General features: G+C 57.2%; 1 protein-coding gene and 2 long non-coding RNA genes across 5 annotated transcripts; 2 read left to right on the top strand and 1 right to left on the bottom strand.

Moving 5' to 3' along the window:
- The first annotated feature begins 121 nt into the window (after positions 1 to 121).
- On the top strand, positions 122 to 14,859 carry PTPN6 (protein tyrosine phosphatase non-receptor type 6). Of its 2 annotated transcripts, none has more exons than XM_045554435.1 (16): positions 122 to 394; positions 4,990 to 5,112; positions 5,382 to 5,576; positions 8,133 to 8,322; positions 8,482 to 8,598; positions 8,701 to 8,814; positions 8,974 to 9,070; positions 9,411 to 9,490; positions 9,680 to 9,829; positions 10,914 to 11,045; positions 11,178 to 11,332; positions 13,520 to 13,587; positions 13,685 to 13,836; positions 13,932 to 14,023; positions 14,363 to 14,503; positions 14,689 to 14,859. In XM_045554435.1, exons 1-15 carry the CDS (start codon positions 381 to 383, stop codon positions 14,475 to 14,477), a joined length of 1,794 nt encoding a protein of 597 aa, XP_045410391.1. In that variant the 5' UTR covers positions 122 to 380; the 3' UTR covers positions 14,478 to 14,503; positions 14,689 to 14,859. The 2 variants fall into 2 exon arrangements, with proteins under 2 accessions (XP_045410391.1, XP_045410392.1); XM_045554436.1 differs by lacking the exon at positions 122 to 394 and adding an exon at positions 4,651 to 4,905.
- LOC123640092 lies at positions 12,806 to 17,175 on the bottom strand. Of its 2 annotated transcripts, none has more exons than XR_006735872.1 (3): positions 17,104 to 17,175; positions 15,592 to 15,732; positions 12,806 to 13,919 (listed from the first exon to the last, which is right to left on the bottom strand). It is a non-coding gene; the product is annotated as an uncharacterized LOC123640092 (long non-coding RNA). The 2 variants fall into 2 exon arrangements; XR_006735871.1 differs by lacking the exon at positions 17,104 to 17,175 and adding an exon at positions 16,281 to 16,507.
- LOC123640091 lies at positions 16,609 to 17,810 on the top strand. The gene is made up of 2 exons (XR_006735870.1): positions 16,609 to 16,748; positions 17,572 to 17,810. It is a non-coding gene; the product is annotated as an uncharacterized LOC123640091 (long non-coding RNA).
- The last annotated feature ends 204 nt before the right edge of the window (positions 17,811 to 18,014 follow it).

Raw genomic sequence — 18,014 nt, 5'->3', positions numbered from 1 at the left:
TTTGCCCCTACCTGCCCTCCTGCTGCTCTGTCAGCTTGGGCTCCAGGTGGAGCTCCAGGTGGCTCCTCCCCTCCCAGGGACGGCGGCTCTGGACTGGCAGGCAGGCCTGCTGGACTACTGATTGGGGCTGCAGGGGGAAGCTGGCTGCTGTGGGCGGTCTCAGGCCAGCCCCGCCCCACCTGTCCTTCCCTGAAGACCATTAGTCCAGGGGCTTGTCCCTGCAGTGCCATTGGCCTGGCCGGCTGGATTAAGGAGGAAGTGGCTGAATTCTGAGCGTTTTTTTCCCCACCTGGCCTGGGCCACTGTGCACAGCTGTGCCACTGGCTCAACCCCGCCCACTGTGGTCTTCTGCCTGTGACTACCCCCATCCCTCCAGGGAGATGCTGTCCCGTGGGTAAGTCACTGCACCACCTGGGTCCCACAGCCTCCTGTTAGTTTGGGAGGGAGGGGCATGGCCATGACTGCAATCTGCTGCGACTGTCCCCTGCCCTGGGTCTGCTTCCTGTCCCTATGTACTTTCTCCCCCCAAGATGTGAAGACCCCTAGGCTCATTCATGCCCCTTTGCCCCTTCTTTCCGCAACACTTTTCCCCTGACAAGTGTGTATCTGTTATCACCATTGCATTTCTACCTCCAGCCTCTGGTCCCCTACTTTTGCCTTCTTCTTAGGGCCTGTACCTGTGGGTAGCTTGTATCACCTCAAACATAACAGTCTGCAAGGCAAACGTGAGAAAGCGCTCCCATTCCCAGCCAAGTTCCCCGCACTTGCCAGCACCTGCCTTGGTTCCATTTTCTTTTAGTTTCCCTTCATAGTGTTGAGCATCTGTTACATGCCAGGTACTGTTAAAGATGCTGGTGATACTGGAATGAACAAGACAGACGTGGTCCCTGCTCCCACCGAACTTACATTCCAGTGGGAGGCGACAGACTTAACACATAACCCTGATACCTAGGATCATTTTAGATACTCAAAAGTGTTATGTAGAAAATGGAACCACTTCACGTGCTAGCAAGGGCCCGGGGATGCCGGTGCCATTACTAGCTGGAGGGGTCGGGGAGGGCTTCCTGAGGAGGTGACATTTGAGCTGAGACCTGGATGAGGAGGAGGGGCCAGCCCTGTGATGTGATCAAGAGTCAGCACCCCTGGGCAGAGGAAATGGTGAGCACAAAGCCCTAGGTAGGAACAAACACAAAAAGGAGGGGCGCCTGCAGCAGAGGACACCAGTGGAGCAGAGGCAGGGCCGGAGCAGGTCAGACCTCGGAGTTGGGATGCCGTAAGTGAAAGATTGTCAGAGTGTTGGTGAGTTTGTGAGCGAGTCCCCCTACCCCACCCCACACCTGATTCTTGCTTCTCACTCTGTCACATCTGCCCCTGCCCCCGTACACACCTCATCACAGTCAGCCCCACTAACAGGGCTCTGCGTGGTCTTCTGGTCCCAGATCCCTTCCACACTCCCGCCATGGTCATTTTCCTACCAGGTGGCTTGGCAAGGCCTCCCCCAGCGCAGACTTTTCCTTGGTCGCTCAGCCGGGCCTTGCATGATCTTCTGCAGCTGGGTCCCAGCCTCTCAGAACAACTTCGCTTCAGCCACATGGCTCTGCTCACACCCAGGCGCTGCTCACGTGGATTGCGCACACCACCGCTGTGCCTCGGCACATGCTGCTCTGGGGGAGCACGGGCTCCCTCCGTCTTCCATCCTGGCCTGGGCTGGGCCCCCATCTGCCCCGCCAAGGCCTTCTGCAGCAGAGCAGTGGGTGTGGTGGAAAGGGCATCAGGCTCTGGTGTCAGACAGCCTTGGTTTGTCCTCCTTCCCACTCACTAGCTTGTGATCTTGGGCAAGTTGCTTAACATCTCTGAGTTTTAGTTTGTGTTTCTAAATTGGGTGAATAACATCTACTAAATAGAGTTGGCATGAGGATTTATAATGTAATGTAAAAGCTAGTGGCACTGAAACCCTACCACTTATCAGCTTTTCACATCAGTATTTGGAAATATTGTTAAGCCTATTTGTCAGGTGGGGATACTGAGGCTCAGAGAAGTTTAATAACTTTCTAGAGATTATTTCACCATCTTTGCTCTCCCAGACTGCCTATCTTCCAGCGGCACCGTTGATCTTGATCTCCCCCTTTATTCTCCCTGCTTCCCAAGGGAATATTCTTCTCTTCTGAATTATCAGGCACTTACTTTTATAACTCTTAGCCTGCTTGAGCCTGTTTCCTCCCTTTAAAAAATGGGAAAAATAGGTTAGTTGAGGTGGCTCACACCTGTAATCCTAGCACTCTGGGAGGCCGAGGTGGGAGGATCACTTGAGCTCAGGAGTTTGAGACTAGCTTGAGCAAGAGCAAGACCCCGACTCTACAAAATATAGAAAAATTAGCAGATCATGGTAGCATGCTGAGGGGATGCTGAGGCAGGAGAATCGCTGCTTGAGCCCAGGAGTTTGGGGTTGCAGTGAGCTATTATGATGCCACCGTACTCTAGCTGGGGTGACAGGGTAAGACCCTATCTCAAAAAGAAAAAAATGGGAAAAATAATTCCTACATCACAGGCCTGTCTGAGCTCAAATGAGCTTGTGTACATGCAGGTGCTGTGTGAACTCCAGAGCGCTGTGCCAAAGTAAGAGGGGTGTTTTTTTATTTTCCTGCCAAAAGATAGAAGAGACTATATACATCTTGTCTGAATTCTATCTCTTGGCTTGACACCCTTCAGAGGAATTCCTGCCTCTCCCATGGTTCTTGAGTTTCTGGGTGCCTAGTTTCTTCCCACAGAATGGGTTTAAGCCCTAGAAGGAGGGTATCTTGGGGCCAGGGTGCAGCAGGCCTTTGGTGGCAAGCATGGGCCTGAAATTTTGCTTGTGGTTAGGATTGTGTGTCCACGGGTGGAGATTTGCACCACACCACGTATGTGTGTAGGTAGACATGGGTGATGGGGTGCCTGTCGTGGGACTGTGTGTGCATAAGTGGTATACTTGTCTGTGCACACTCATCTGTATATGACAAGCAGGCTGTGTTTTTGACCGTGTGTGTGCATGTGTACTGATGAGTTTGCTTACTGGGCACTTGGTGCCTGGTGTGGTGCGAGGCTCTGAACACGAGCCTAGTGGATCTTTCTGTGGCGGAGCCAACTTTGCATATGCACTTCCTGCCCCTTGGTATGGGAGGGAGTTCATGGGCGTTCCAGGTCTTTTAGGGCAGTGTCCAAACTAAAGGGGTAGTCAAAGTTGGACCACGCAGTAAACAGACTAAGCAAATTCCCCAGGGCACCAAGAAGAGGGGAAACAATCCCCCCTAAAAAGACAAGAAAATCCTTTTTGGGGGTGGAAGTTGATGTTTGATGTTTCTTAAAATGATAAAGTAGTTGGTATGGGAAAATTAGACTTTTGTTGGGCTTTAGAACTTTGTTATTTATTTTTTTATATTTTTTATTGAGGTATAATATGCATGTGTGTAAATATTAAGCATCTAGCCTGATTGACGTCACATTTATACACACACATGTAAATAGCACCCAGATCAAGACACAAAGCATTCCCAGTACCCAAGAAGTTTCCCAGAAATTTCCATCTCCTGGTCAATATCTTTATTTTTATAAAGGTAATTAATGCCTGTGATACAGCATTCAAAAGGTATATAGGAGAAGCAAGTGTCCCTCTTACCCCCGTCCTCCAGCCACTCAATTTTCCTCCCTAGGGGAAGCCACCAGTATGAGTTTCCCTGTGTCCTCTGTTGGCTTCTTTCCTTGTTTTGGTTTGGTGGTGCTGGTGTTTGCATTTGGAATTACAGACAGGGAGCATCATACGCTTTTTGTGTTTAGGCCCTCTAAAGGGGCAAGGACTTGGCCCCCCGTCCTCCATCCCCCAAGAGACAGGCCCCCTGGTCAGAGCCCTGGGGCAGGGCAGAGGCCTAGAGACAAGAAGTAGAAAGGGCCCAAATTTGACAGGGCTATACAGGGGTCATTTTGTTCATCCCTCTGCCACAGTGGCATCTCTTCAGATGCGTATGTTGGTAAGGGGAGGGCACCCTTCCCTCTTGTAATCCTCTGCAAGGTCTTGACTCTTAGGGAGTCTCCCCCTCCCACAGCAGCCCCTTTGGACAAGGAGTCTCCCAAGCGCTGTTCTTTAAGCCTTGAGGGTTGACATATAATAGTTAAAATCATTGGCTTTGGATCCAGATGGTCTGGGTTTGAATCCTGGCATTGCCGCTTACTAACTGCATGACCTCGGCAATTCCCTGGGCCTCAAGTTCCTTGTCTGTAAAATGGGGCTAAAGAGAATAATAATAGGGCTATGGTAAGGAATAAGTCAGATAAGGCTTGTAAAGGATGTTATAGCGCAGTGCCTGGCACACGGTAAGACTCCACTGAATGGTAGCTGTTACCTGTCGTCATTGCTATTAGCATTGTATTAGCCAGGGAAGGCTGTGCAGAAGCAGCTGGTGGAGGTGGAAGAGATGGCCTGGGACCATGTGTGTTCACGTGCATGACGCATGATCCTGGCGTCATGGGGAGGGCAAGGCACACATGTGTCTTTATTTCATGTGTTGTCACATACGTGCAGGCCATGCTCCTGAACCTTTGATCGTAGACGTGTGGGAAGCGGGCCCCATCCCCACCCCCACTGCCACCCTGCCACATAGCTCTGCTTCTCTTCCCTTGCTCTGCTCTAAAACGAGAAGTACAAGTGAGTTCCCCCAAGGGGTCGGCCGCGCCCCTTCCTGTCCCCGCCCTGCCGGCTGCCCCAGGCCAGTGGAGTGGCAGCCCCAGAACCAGGACCGCCGGGGGTGGCAAGGCGGCCTGGCACCGAGAGCTGGGTCTGAGGCTTAGCCCCAGCGTCCTCCCTGCCCAGACTCGGCTGTACCACCTCATTCTCTGCACTCCCTTCCTCTCCGGGAGCCCCAAGATGGTGAGGTAAGGGCCTGGGATCCCGGTAGCAGGAGGCAAGGGTGCCTGGGCCCACGGGACCTCCCTCACTGCCATGCCCGGGCCTCCCAGGTGGTTTCACCGAGACCTCAGTGGGCTGGATGCAGAAACTCTGCTCAAGGGCCGGGGCGTCCATGGGAGCTTCCTGGCTCGGCCCAGTCGCAAGAACCAGGGCGACTTCTCCCTCTCTGTCAGGTAGGTCCCTCCAGTGTTCTGGCAGCTCTGTCGTGTGGGTGCAGACCCTGGACGGCTCATTCCCGGTTCTCCCATGGAAGGGCTGACTCCCCAGTCCCTGGCCTTGTCTGTGTCCTTGCCCCCAGCCCCAGCTTGTCCTCCCCCCCCCGCCCCTCCCTGCCGTGTCTGCCCCATCCTGCGTGTACCCCACACTCGGGACCCTCAGTCTGTTCCCACCCGACCTGCCTCTACTGCAGCAAGGCCTGGCCTCACCACCTGGTATCCTGCAGGGTGGGGGATCAGGTGACCCATATTCGGATCCAGAACTCTGGGGATTTCTATGACCTGTATGGAGGGGAGAAGTTTGCGACGCTGACGGAGCTGGTGGAATACTACACACAGCAGCAGGGTGTCCTGCAGGACCGCGATGGCACCATCATCCACCTCAAGTACCCGCTGAACTGCTCCGACCCCACCAATGAGAGGTGAGGGGCTTCGCAGCCCAGCCCACTCCCACGGAGGCGGGCTGGCTCCCATGGCACTGGCACCACGGCACTGCCCATGCCCAGTCCCTTCCCCATCCCTGCTCCCTGACAGGCCTCTGTGTCTCTCCTCCATGACACACTGCGGCCTGGGGTCTCAGAGGATAACCCACCACCCTCTCTGCCCGGCCCCCGAGGAATCTGTGCCTTACTCTAGGGTCCCTGTCTGCTGGCAATCCTGGTCCTACTGGTGACAGGGAGGCCACTACTCCAGCTGGCATTTCATAGGTCAGCTCTGTTGTTAGAAAGCGCTTCCTTCTATGGAACCGAACCTGGCTTCCTACAGTTCCCCCCTGCCCCTCCCACGCGGGTTGACCCAGGAGGCACTGATGTTGAAGGGATCACAGGGACTAACGCTTACCAGGACACCTGATGCTTTATCTCCGCAGCCCAGTGAGGATGGGTCGGTCCTCTGGGGCTGGATAGAGCTTGGCTGGTTCCTTGGCCCGAGCACAGATAAATGAAAATGGGTGCACACAGTCCATGTGCCAAAAAAAAGAAAAGAAAAAAGATAATTGAAAATGGGGTGCAGTGTGGTCACATGTGCAACCGGCCTAGGACTGTCCTGGGCACTGGGTACTACAAGGCAGTTCCCTCCTCTCCCTTTGCTGCCAAGATGTGGTCCCAGAACTGGGCCGGCTGCTCCCCATGTGGTCTCCCCAAAGCCTGCATGGGGGGATCGGAATGTTCCTCCCTGCACGGTGGCTCACTTCAGCAGCTACGGCTCAATGACAGGCCCTATTAAAGTCAAGGGCAGTGGAATAATCCTAAGGGTTTTTTCATGTGGACTCCTGGGGCCAAGCCAACTGGCCCCATGCTGTATCTGTGGATTGATTGTCGAAATGGTTCTGAAACTTGGTTCCGTCTGCTTTCATCTTTCTGAGATTCAGGCCTCCAAACTGGCACCCATGGTTTTGTTCAAGTCACTGATTAGAACTCAGAACTGGATAAAGCTGAGGTAGAAGCCCTGTGGCCCACCGTGGAGACCCCTTTCCAGTCAATGAAGCCATCCATCTGCTTCCGTTGCGGCCTTCCTCTTCGGGATGGCTGGCTCTGCTCATGGTCGCCCTTCAGCACTGTCTAGATGTCTGCTCCCTCTGGCCTGTCCCTTCCCCACCCGAAACGCCCACCAGGGTTTTGACACCGAGACCCCCTTTAAGGCCTCATGTCCTCTCTGTCACCTTGCCCCAAGCCAGGACCAGCCCTGCTGGAGGAGTATGGGTTGGAAGAGGGGAGGAGGCCCTGAGTGGCTCCCTGGACTAAGAGTCTGGGAGAAGCCAGCAGGGAAGGAGGGCAGCGCTGGGAAGGGGATAAAGACCAGGACAGCCATCTTGGAGGCCCTTTTGAGTGACCCACACTGAGAAACCCGTCTCACCCCTGACCCTGAGGTGTGTGGGCAGCTCTGTCTCCAAATGCCTGTTGTGTTCCTGCCTTTGGCCGGGCCCCTCCTCTTCTGTGGGAATTTGCATTTGTCCCCTCGATGGCTTGCTGGCTTTCTTCTTGTGGCCAGCTTGACATTTGCATGGAGACTTCCTCATCCTGGGGCCTGAGGGAAGGGGCTCAGCCCCCTCCCCTGCCTGAGGGCCCTAGCGTGAGGCGGAGCAGCCCAGGGGCTCATGGTGGGGAGGGGGCTCTAGAGGTCTCTCAGCTGGAGTCTCTGCAGGGCAGGGGTGAGATGGTCAGGGCAGACTGGCCCCCTCCCTCCTTCCCCCATCCCTGCGGTTGGAAAATGCCCCCCTTCCCCTGGTCCCTGGGCTGAGGAAACCTCACAACCTCACTTCTCACTCTCTCCCCAGAAGGAGTTTTGTGTTTTTTCCATCACGTGGTTTCCTGTGGGGCTGGGCATTGTGGGGCTACAGTTTCCTCCTGGGAAGGGGCTGTGCTTCGGGGAAAGGTCTTAGTTCTGCTTTCTGCCCCGACAGCCCCTTTGAGCCCCTTTGAACCCCGGCCTCCCCCTCAGTGACATCATCCAGGGTACCCTGGAGCCCCCCGAACCACTCTTTCCCCAGTGGGGTTGTCCGTCTTCCCTGCCTCCCTGGGGGAGTTCTCCCCAGTGTTCCCTGTGACTTCCGTCCCTCCCCGTTTCCCATCACTCTCTGAGGTTTGGCCTCCGCATCTCTTAGTCTCTGGCTTCTCCCCAGCCCAGCCCTGTCTTTCCTATGTTCTGGATATTGCCTGCCCTTCTGCCTTCCAGAGGTGGGCTCTGGGTTTAAAGCCTGGTTAGAACTCCTGAGGCTTGCCTCATACCAGTCAAGAGCCCTGGGCCATTGTGCAACTGCTCAGCCTCAGTTTCCTCATCTGTAAAATGGGAATAAAACCTGCCTCTCAAGCATTTTTGTGAGACAGTAATGGAACCCAACGTGGTGGTGGATCTGAAAGCATCTAGCGCCGTGCCTGACACATAGTAACTACTCGATTTCCCTCCTCCTCTGTGAGTATCTCTGCCCAGAGCCTTCCCCCGTGGCCAGGGTCTTACTGTCCTGATGCTGCCTTCTCTAGGTGGTACCATGGCCACATGTCTGGAGGGCAGGCAGAGACACTGCTGCAGGCCAAGGGTGAGCCCTGGACGTTTCTTGTGCGTGAAAGTCTCAGCCAGCCAGGAGATTTTGTGCTGTCCGTGCTCAGTGACCAGCCCAAGGCTGGCCCAGGCTCCCCGCTCAGGGTCACCCACATCAAGGTCATGTGTGAGGTAAGGCAGCCGTGTGGTGTGGGAAGCATTTATCTGGGACTCTTGCCTGTGCCCACAGCGTGGGCGGCGGAGAGGGTCAGCCTGGACTTGGGTTCAAGGCTGGGGGTGCGGGGAGGGAGGCTCAGGCCCCGTGGGCTGGCCTTACTTGGCATCCCTCAGGGTGGACGCTACACAGTGGGCGGTTCGGAGACCTTTGACAGCCTCACGGACCTGGTGGAGCATTTCAAGAAGACGGGGATTGAGGAGGCCTCAGGTGCCTTTGTCTACCTGCGGCAGGTGAGGGGGTGGGCCCGGCTGCCTCCCTCCTCCCCCAAGCCAACCCCAGATGTGAGCTTCTAGACCTCTAAATCACTGACTTCTGGCCCTCCCCCACCCCAGCCATACTACGCCACGCGGGTGAATGCGGCTGACATTGAGAACCGGGTCTTGGAACTGAACAAGAAGAAGGAGTCCGAGGACACAGCCAAGGCTGGCTTCTGGGAGGAGTTTGAGGTACGCAGTGGGAACTGCTAGGCTGGGACAGCTGAGGCAGTGGCAGCCGCGTGGTGCCCCAGGCCCTCCCTTCCCCTCTTTGCCCACGTGCCCCACGCTAGCTCCCCCCACGGACGCCCTCTCCAGGGGCCGGCGCTCATTTCCCCTCTCGCATCCCAGAGTCTGCAGAAGCAGGAGGTGAAGAACTTGCACCAGCGGCTGGAGGGGCAGCGGCCAGAGAACAAGGGCAAGAACCGTTACAAGAACATTCTCCCCTGTGAGCACCCAGGCAACTCCCCATCCTCCCCACCCCAGGCAGCTTCCATCACCCAGGAGACTGCCCCCGCCCCAGCCTGCCTCTCCACTCTCCTCCAAAAGCCTCTACCCTCCTGGTGGAGCCTCCGCACCACTGATGGGCAGGTTGCCCCTGCCCCTCTGGCCTCCTTGTGAAACCCCTGCGCCCCACTCCATACAGATCCCCCTCGCCTGCTGCCCGCAGTCCTCTGTGAGCCTCGTGGCTTTTGACACCAGAATGGCCGCTCAGGAAGGGTCCACCCCAGAGGTGGGGAGGGCCTGGCTGACCCAGGCCATCTTGTGTCCTCTCTGCCCACTTCCAGTTGACCACAGCCGAGTGATCCTGCAGGGACGTGACAGTAACATCCCTGGGTCCGACTACATCAATGCCAACTATGTGAAGGTTGGTGCTGTGGGTCCCGTGGGAGGAGATGCTGGGCCCTGGGAATTCCCTGTCTCACGGGGGACCCTAGATCCAGAGATCCCTGGGCAAAGCCAAAGAGGGTGTCTTGGGTGGGTGGCAGTAGTGCAGGGCCCATCCTAGGCCAAGGGTCTCACCGTCCTGGGTGCATTTTTTTGTGTTTGCCTCCAGAACCAGCTGCTAGGCCCCGATGAGAACGCTAAGACCTACATTGCCAGCCAGGGCTGTCTGGAGGCCACAGTCAACGACTTCTGGCAGATGGTGTGGCAGGAGAACACCCGTGTCATTGTCATGACCACCCGAGAGGTGGAGAAAGGCCGGGTAGGACACAGCCCTGCACCGCCACATCCTGATCCCCCACCCCTCCCCAGTACTTGCTGTTAACCACTGTTAAGCCCAAGAAACTGCAGATGCCAGGGCAGAAAGGAGTCTCAGAGGGCAAGGACCTGGCCTTTGCTGGGAAAATGGGAAACTGAGGCCTACAGACAGTCTCTACACGCTGTGACTCCCAGATCTCTGTTTCCCACCTGGGCTCTCCTGAGCTCAGGACCCAGGTTTTAAACTGTTTCTTCCTTAATGTGTCTGTCCCAAAGCAAATGTTTCCCCTGCCCCTTCCCCACCTGCCCCTACCCCGGCCCCCTCCTGTCCTCCCTGCTCATAAATGTCTCTGGAGTCTGCCCCTCCCCTAGGAGGCTCCCCCTCCATGGCACCCTCTGCACTGTCATCACAGCAATCCTGTCTGAAGCGCAAACTGTGTCACATTGCTCCCTCTCGGGAAACCCTGCAGTGGCTTCCAGTTGCCTTTGGGACAAAATCACACCTAAGACCTGGCATTCAAGGCCTGGTGTCTTCCCTCCAACCCCCGTGCTTCCCTGTGGCACTCACTGCCTGCAGTGGGCCAGGCCCTTTCAGGTTCCCGTGACTCTCTTTGCATAAGTCATTTTCTGCTAGGAAATGACTTTCTCTCTCCACACTATCTCTGCCTGGCAGACTCCTCACTGTTGAAGACCCGGCTCAAATGCTACCTCCTCTGCGAAGCCATCTCTGATTTCCTCTGTAGCCTAGAGGGAGCATTAACCTCTTCCTCAACCATGCTCCTGCTCACCTGTCCCTCTGTGAGCTCCTAGAGGTGCAGAGGCCTAGACTGGGTCTGGGTCTGATTTGTGTTTGTAACCGCAGCCTGGTTTGCATGGCTGCAGGTTCAGTGTGTGCCAAGCAATGTTTATGGAATGAATTGCAAGTTAAGTGGCTGGTCTCATCACATGTTGTTGGCTGATCGAGACCAGATCCCAGGTCTCCCAGCCCTCAGCCAGTGCATCCATTCATCCCACAAGTGTGCAGGCAGCATCAGGGACCCCAGACCTGCGTCTGTGCCTCATTCCCCACCTCCGCTCTCCCTTTTCAGAACAAGTGTGTCCCATACTGGCCGGAGGTGGGCACTCAGCGTGTTTATGGGCCCTACTCTGTGACCAACTGTGGGGAGCACGACACGTCTGAGTACAAACTCCGCACCTTGCAGGTCTCCCCGCTGGACAACGTGAGTGTCCCCACCCCCTGCCCCACTCCTCGATCCCCTCCTTGGACCTGTGCTCTTGTCTGGTTGGGTGGGACAAGGCAGGATGGGTGTTGCCTGGGAGCAGGGGACACTGACCTTGTGTCCTTGGCCCAGGGGGACCTGGTTCGGGAGATCTGGCACTACCAGTATCTGAGCTGGCCCGACCACGGGGTCCCTGGTGATCCTGGGGGTGTCCTCAGCTTCCTGGACCAGATCAACCAGCGGCAGGAAAATCTGCCTCATGCAGGGCCCATCATCGTGCATTGCAGGTGAGAATAATCATGACATTGGTAGTAATGATAAAAGTAACAGCTGAGAGGTAACTACAGCCAGTGCCTGTGCTGCTGTAAGCAGCTTATGTATTAACTCCATTAATGCCGTCCCCTACCCCACCCCAGCCTCTTCTGGGCCCCCTCATGGCTCCAGACCCCTGGGTGGAGCTTGGGTGGAAGCAGCCCTCCTGTTGGCCCTCTGCCTGGAGTGCCTTCCTCTGCGGCTTCCCTGAATCCAGTCCAGCCTTATAAACACAGGCGAGGAAACAGAGACCCAGCCACTGGCCAGGCCACCAGCTAGTCTGGAGAGAGGCTGGACTGGCATTCCCCAGAGACCCTGTCCTGGCTGCCCCCAGCACCTTCACCTGCACTCTGTGCGGCTCCCCAGCCCTCCTCTTTCCCCACCTGTAGCCCTGGGGGGCTTAGTCTTCTTTCTTGCTCCTCCCTCCTTCCCCCCTTCCCCAGCCATGCCCCGCAGCTTGGCCCCCAGAGTTGTTTAGGGACAGCACTGTCTTTGGGAGGGGCGCGTGCACTGCCAGCTCCTCTGGAGACCCTCCTGTTCATGACCAAGAGATCCTGTTCCTGTGGAGTGGAGGGTGGGGCAGCAGCGAGGAGCAGCCGGGGTCCCACAAATGAGCACCCCAGCTGGCCTGGCCAGGACGGGAGGCAGCAGATGCAGGCTCCCAGATGAGGCCATCTGTTTAAATTCCAGTGCCTCCACTTACCAGCTCTGTGACCTTGGGCAGTTAACCTAACTTCTAGGCTAGGTGCAGTGGCTCACCCCTGTAATCTCAGTACTTTGGGAGGCCGAGGCGGGTGGATCACTTGAGGCCAGGTGTTTGAGACCAGCCTGGGCATTATCGAGAGACCTCATCTCTAAAAAGACAAAAATAATTAGCCGGCCATGGTGGTTCACGCCTGTAGTCCCAGCTACTTCGGAGGCTGAGGCAGGAGGATCGCTTGCGCCCAGGAGTTTGAGGCTGCTGTGAGCTGTGATGTTGGCACTGTGCTCCAGCCTGGGCAACAGAACAAGACCCCGTCTCTTAAAAAAAAAAAAGAAAAGAAAAAAGTTACTTAACTTCTCTGACCCTCAGATTCCTCATCTGTAATGTCAGGATTTCATAGGGTGGTTGTGAGGGTTAAATGAGACCCTATCACTGTGTCTGGAATCCTCTAAACCGTCCAAAGATGGGAGCTGTTGATGGTTTGGCAGCTCCCGGCAGCCTCGCCCTCTTCCCTCCCCACTCTCTCCATGGGACCCGGCCTGTGAGGGCCTCAGACTTCCTCCTCCTTCCCTCCAGCAACTGTTTGTCCTGGGGCAGGGCTGGGTGGGCTGAATCTGGAGCTGCCCCTACATGCTGTCTTGGGGACCCTGCCCTGCCCTCTGCTCTCCCAGGGGCGGCCCGTCCCCAAGAACTACCCTCCTGCTGCCCCCTGCCCCCACCACACACACATTCACACACTTCTTGAAAGCCCCATGGCCTTTATTTAGAAGTTACAGGAAGGAAGTGGGTGATGGGGGGGTTATTTTTGACAATCTGGGTTTGAAATTAGCGCGACTCAGGGCATCGGCCTGACTGGCCCAGTCGAGGGTGGGACTGGAGTCTCTGTAGGGTCTGTCTGGCACAGGGTGGTGGCAGAAGGTAGAGAAGAAGAGAGACTTCCCACCACGCTACTCCTCCAAGCCCCTGCTTCCCGTTGCCTCAGCGCTGCCCTTTCCCGGCCAGGCTTTGGAGAAAAAGGGAAATGAGGCCCCACAGAAAGAAGCTCCAAATGCAACTCTTGCAGGGAGGGACGGGGAGGGTGCACAGTGCCTGCGGAACCAACTGGAGCCGGCTGGACAGCTGTGGCATTTGGGGGGGTCCCAGATCTTCTGGGATAGGGGGCAGCCCCCTGCCAGGAGGGAGGAGTCAGGAAGTGGAGGAGGGTAGCTCTGGGCTGGGAGGAAGGGAAACCTGGAGGCGGCTGTAGGGCCGAGGTCAGCACTTCAGAGCTAGGCCCTTCCCGCGGATCCCTCCGCTGGCTGCCGTGGGCACCGGTGCAGAGCTGGGCGGACTCCTGCCCTTGCTGGCCCAGTGACTCTAGGTGCTCCCTCCTGTGGCCGGGGGCTCAGGCCCTCAGGGCTGGAGCCCTTCCCGGTGAGGGGTTGACTGAGCCTCTGACAGTGCCCCCTTCTCTCCCCAGCGCGGGCATTGGCCGCACAGGCACTATCATTGTCATCGACATGCTCATGGAGAATATATCCACCAAAGGTGAGGGTTACCTGGGGGGCCTTGGGGGCGGGCAGTGAGCAGCCCCTCGGTATCTGCCCCTGCCTGGGCCTGAGGTCTGACTGCCACCCTTGCCCAGGGCTGGACTGTGACATTGACATCCAGAAGACCATCCAGATGGTGCGGGCGCAGCGCTCGGGCATGGTGCAGACAGAGGCGCAGTACAAGTTCATCTACGTGGCCATTGCCCAGTTCATCGAAACCACCAAGAAGAAGCTGGAGGTCATGCAGGTGCGTGCAGAGCAGGGCCTGGTGGGCTGCAGCGGGAGTGGGTGTCACCTGGGCCTGCTGGAACCACTGTCCTTCCATTGCATCTGTGCCCACAGTCACAGAAGGGCCAGGAGTCAGAGTACGGGAACATCACCTACCCCCCGGCCATGAAGAATGCCCATGCCAAGGCCTCCCGCACCTCCTCCAGGTGAGTGGTCCCTGCCTGCCACCTCCCCATATCTACCCCTCTCCTGCCTGACCCGATCCTCCCTTTCTGGAGAGGACGTGTTGCAGCTGGGTTCAAGTTCAAGCTTGGTTCTCATTACCTCTGTTCATAAGTATTTCCCAAGTGCCCACTACTCGTGGGCTTTTGCCGGGTCCCAGCAGTGTACTAATATATGGGACGTAGCCTCTGCCCTCAAGGAGCTTTGTGTCTAGTGCAGGGACAATGACCGGTGAGATGGGTGGCCCAGGGGGCTTGCTGGTGCTGGGTCACCCTGCACTGTCTGCTGACCTGCACCAACTGCCTGCACTTGCCCACCCACAGACACAAGGAGGATGTGTACGAGAACCTGCAGAGTAAGGGCAAGAAGGAGGAGAAGGTGAAGAAGCAGCGGTCAGCGGACAAGGAGAAGGGCAAGGGTTCCCTCAAGAGGAAGTGAGCTGGGCGCTGTCCTGAGTGGCCATGGTACGACCCCTTCTGCGAGGTCTCCCTGGGCCTGTCCCCGTGTGCCCTGACTCCAGTGCTTTCCCCTGGATGGATGGGGTGGCTGCAGCCTCACCCTGTCCTTCCCAGCTGCTCCCAGACCTGCCTCTTGTCCCCCCTCCAGGTTCTAGCCACCCTCACACTCCCTCACTCCCTTCTCTCTGCAGCCTCAGCCCTGATCCTGCAGAGGCTTCCAGTGGACCCACTGCAGTGTGAACCTGGGAGCCCCCATTCTACTGTAATTTAAATGGCCATGCCTCCCCATCCTGTATATAGCCCAGCAAGGCCCTTCTACTCTTGTAAATAAAGCCCCTGGGATCACTGTGTGTTGCTTCTAACTCTGACTCTGAGTGTCTTGCGGGTGGGTGGGGGAGCAGGCTGGGTAGCAGTAGGAGTGACGGAGTGAAAGCTCAGTCTTCACGGTTCTGGACTCTGCTTCACACACAGGAGTGCGATCTGGGCAAGCTTCCTCTGTCTCTTTTCTTTCAAATGGAGGATGATCATAACTGGGTGGTTGTTAAGATCATGGAGCTAGTGAACAACGATAATAATGGCAACAATAATTCATGACATGCTTGCCATGTGCCCGGGCACTGTTCAAGAGACTCCACATGTTAATTCAACCCAGGTACCTTTGTTATTCTCACTTTTCAGTGGAAGCACAGAGAAATTAAGTAAATTGCTTAAGGTTACAGGACTATAGAGCAGTGAAGCTGGGATTTTAACCTGGGCCTCTGGGCCCCAGCGCCCACTCTCCTTATCCTGATGGTGCAGTTGGGGCCACCCTGAGGGAGACCCAGCCACACTCCCCTGATGCCGACCCCAGAGTAATAAGGGCCAGGAAACACAGACCTAAGGCCAGCCTCCTTGCATCCCCCACCTGGGGGGTGGGGACACAGGAGTGCTACTCTCCCAGCCAGGGCACTGCTGTCCTTACCCTCCTGAATGGCTGGCTGACCTGAAGATTGTTTTACTGTTTAGTCCCCTCTACCCTCCCCTGGGTCCAGCGGTGGGGTTCCTTCTGTATTTAAAAGGCCGGTTTCCTGAGGAGGTGAGCCAGCAAGTCCTACCTCAGGAAGGCCTGGCTCCCACTCCTGCAAGGGCTAAGGAGCGAGGCTGGGTTCCGGAGCACAAAGGCTTGACTTGCGTTATTCAGCAAACTGCAGCGTCAACGGCATTGCACAGTCCCTGTCCTCACGGAACTTAGGAGACTGGTCAGGGAGACAGATCCACAAACATGAAATAATTACAGACAGGTATTAAGAAGGACGCAAACAAAGAGGAGGGAGAGAGCAGCTCTGGGATTGAGCAACATAATAGCTTCCCGGAGCTGTGGCCCTCCAGGGGGTGGGTGGGGCCCTCACCTGCAGGCCTGGCCTTGGGGCCCCTCTTAGCAACGCCCTTTCTACACCTGCCTGAGCTGTACAAAAGGACAGCAGGTCCCACCCCTCTAACCGCTCTTGGGCTAACTGCCCTTGGGCTGGGACCTGGACTCCACTGGAGCCCTGTGCCGAGAGGCGGGTGGCAGCAGCTCCCTAAGCGGCTGTGGCCAGTCTGAGGGTCGAAGGAGAGCCGCAGTGCCTCGGAAGGGTCGGGGCCAGCTGGGGTCTCTTGGTGGCACACTAGGGGCACCCCGCTGGGACCTGCCTGCCCTTCACAGGCCTGGTGGGGCCTCGTCCCTCCCCTTTCCCTCAGGGCAGCCCAGCACAGGGTGGGCACTGGCATGGCCCAACCCCTGCTGAGCTGACCCCTCACTGACCTCAGGGATCTCTGGCCCTCTAGCTCTGGCTGTGGGCAGGGTCTGAGGCCTCAGAGGAGAGGGCTAGGCCTGGGAGAGCGGCCTCCTGTGAGGTGAGGGGGACCCAAGGGCAGTCCCTCCCTTTGCTCCTCCGGAGACAGGGGAGAAATCAGGCAGGTAGGAGAAGAGGCCCAAGGGAAAGGGTGGGAGGCCCAGTGGGGTGGCCGGGCCTCTGAGGAGGTGCTCTGTGGCTGGTGCTGGGAGGGAAGGGGTTAAGGCGGTGGGGGGGGGGCAGCCTATGGCAGGAGGACACACCTGTGCGCAGGGCGGCGGGCGGGGCCCAGGTAAGGAGCCTGCGCTGCTGGCAGGCGGAGAAGGAAAGAGGAAGAGTGAAGTCAGGGCAGGCTCCAGGCCCTTGACTCTGGGTCCCTGATGCCCCTTCCTCTCCTCGGCACTCAGTCTCTGGAGGGCAGGTGGGTCCGGTGACAGGTAAAGGCCACCAGGTGCGGGGTCCTGGGGCTGAGCTGGGACTGCAGAGGGGGATGAGGGTTGGTGAGTTGGTGTGTGTTGGGGGGACAGGCTATGGGGGCTCAGAGGCTGACAGCAGACGAGTGAGGGGCTGCCAAAGTCCTGCCTAGGCCTCAGCCTGGGCCTCAGTGATCCATCGGCACTCAGGGTGGGGCTGGTGGCAGGCGCCTGGGCTTACCCGGAAGTGTCCCCAGGGGCGCGGGTGGTGGGGGGATGGGAGCCAGGGATCTGCAGCTTCTCCGCAGGGAGCCTGGGCCTGGCCCACCTGGCCCACCTGGCCTGAGATGGGCAGGCTGGGTGGGGGCCCTCGTCTTACCCAGCAGTGTTTGGGTGCTGGTCCGGAGTCTCTAATACTGCCGGGTAATGATGGAGGCCCCTGCCCTGTGTCAGCGACATCCATCGCCTCAGGCTCCTGGCCCTTAGCTGGCTGCAACCCCCTCCCTACCTCCCCATAGAGCCTCGGAGTCTGGGCCTGCACCAGAGGTGGCTCTCACTGGCCGGCTGCCACTGAAGGGACACAATGGCCCCAGCCCCTCCTCCCACCGGTATGATTTGTCATCTGGCGGGTCCAGAACCTAAAGCCGACCTTGAGCTTGGGATTGGCTGTACACTCCAGAGACCTCATCTGGCCTGTGGCCAGGATCCCTGTAGCAACTGGTCAGTTCTGGCCCGGAGTTCCTTGTTGGCCGGCTCTGGGTCCATCTTCCAGTACAGTGTTGGATGGTCTAATTGTGAAGCTCCTAACACTGTCTGGTAAAGATGGCCCCCGGGTTGGTTCCCTCAGCAGTGACCTTCAGGGAGCCCTGAAGACCATGGAGGCCTCCTGACCAACAACCTCTGACCTTCACCGCTTCGGATGGGGGAGAATCACTAGGAAGAGGGGAACAATGGGAAGGAGACAAAATGGCTGCCTCCAGAGTCGCAGCAAGATTTGGAAACATGCTTGTTCCCTGGGGACCTCCACTGTCTCCCCACCTTGGGGACGTGCAAGAAATAAAGTGTGAAGAAGAATGTGTGGATTGATCCAGGTCACTGGACCTATCTTTTGTCTGTCGATCTCATCTTAGGCTCCCAGCAACTCAGGATTGGGGCTGCCACACCTGCTTCTTCATCTCCCTCTCCTATGGTGACAGTCAACCCGCAGGGCAGGGAAAAATCAGTCTCCCTTCTTCAAAAATTGAAGGAGCTGAAGATTAACCCGAGCCCCTGTTAAGAGTCATCTGCTCC

Source organism: Lemur catta, chromosome 6, assembly GCF_020740605.2.
Source record: "Lemur catta isolate mLemCat1 chromosome 6, mLemCat1.pri, whole genome shotgun sequence".
Lineage (NCBI taxonomy): Eukaryota > Metazoa > Chordata > Mammalia > Primates > Lemuridae > Lemur > Lemur catta.
The sequence above is the reverse complement of the archived record's forward strand: the minus strand, read 5'-3'. Positions and strand labels throughout refer to the sequence as shown.

What these genes read in the sequence shown, in the direction of transcription:
- PTPN6 (XM_045554435.1), top strand. An exon ending in GCTTCTGGGAGGAGTTTGAG is followed by an intron (nt 8,815 to 8,973) that starts GTACGCAGTGGG and finishes CTCGCATCCCAG; the next exon opens with AGTCTGCAGAAGCAGGAGGT. An exon ending in AGAAGCTGGAGGTCATGCAG is followed by an intron (nt 13,837 to 13,931) that starts GTGCGTGCAGAG and finishes CTGTGCCCACAG; the next exon opens with TCACAGAAGGGCCAGGAGTC.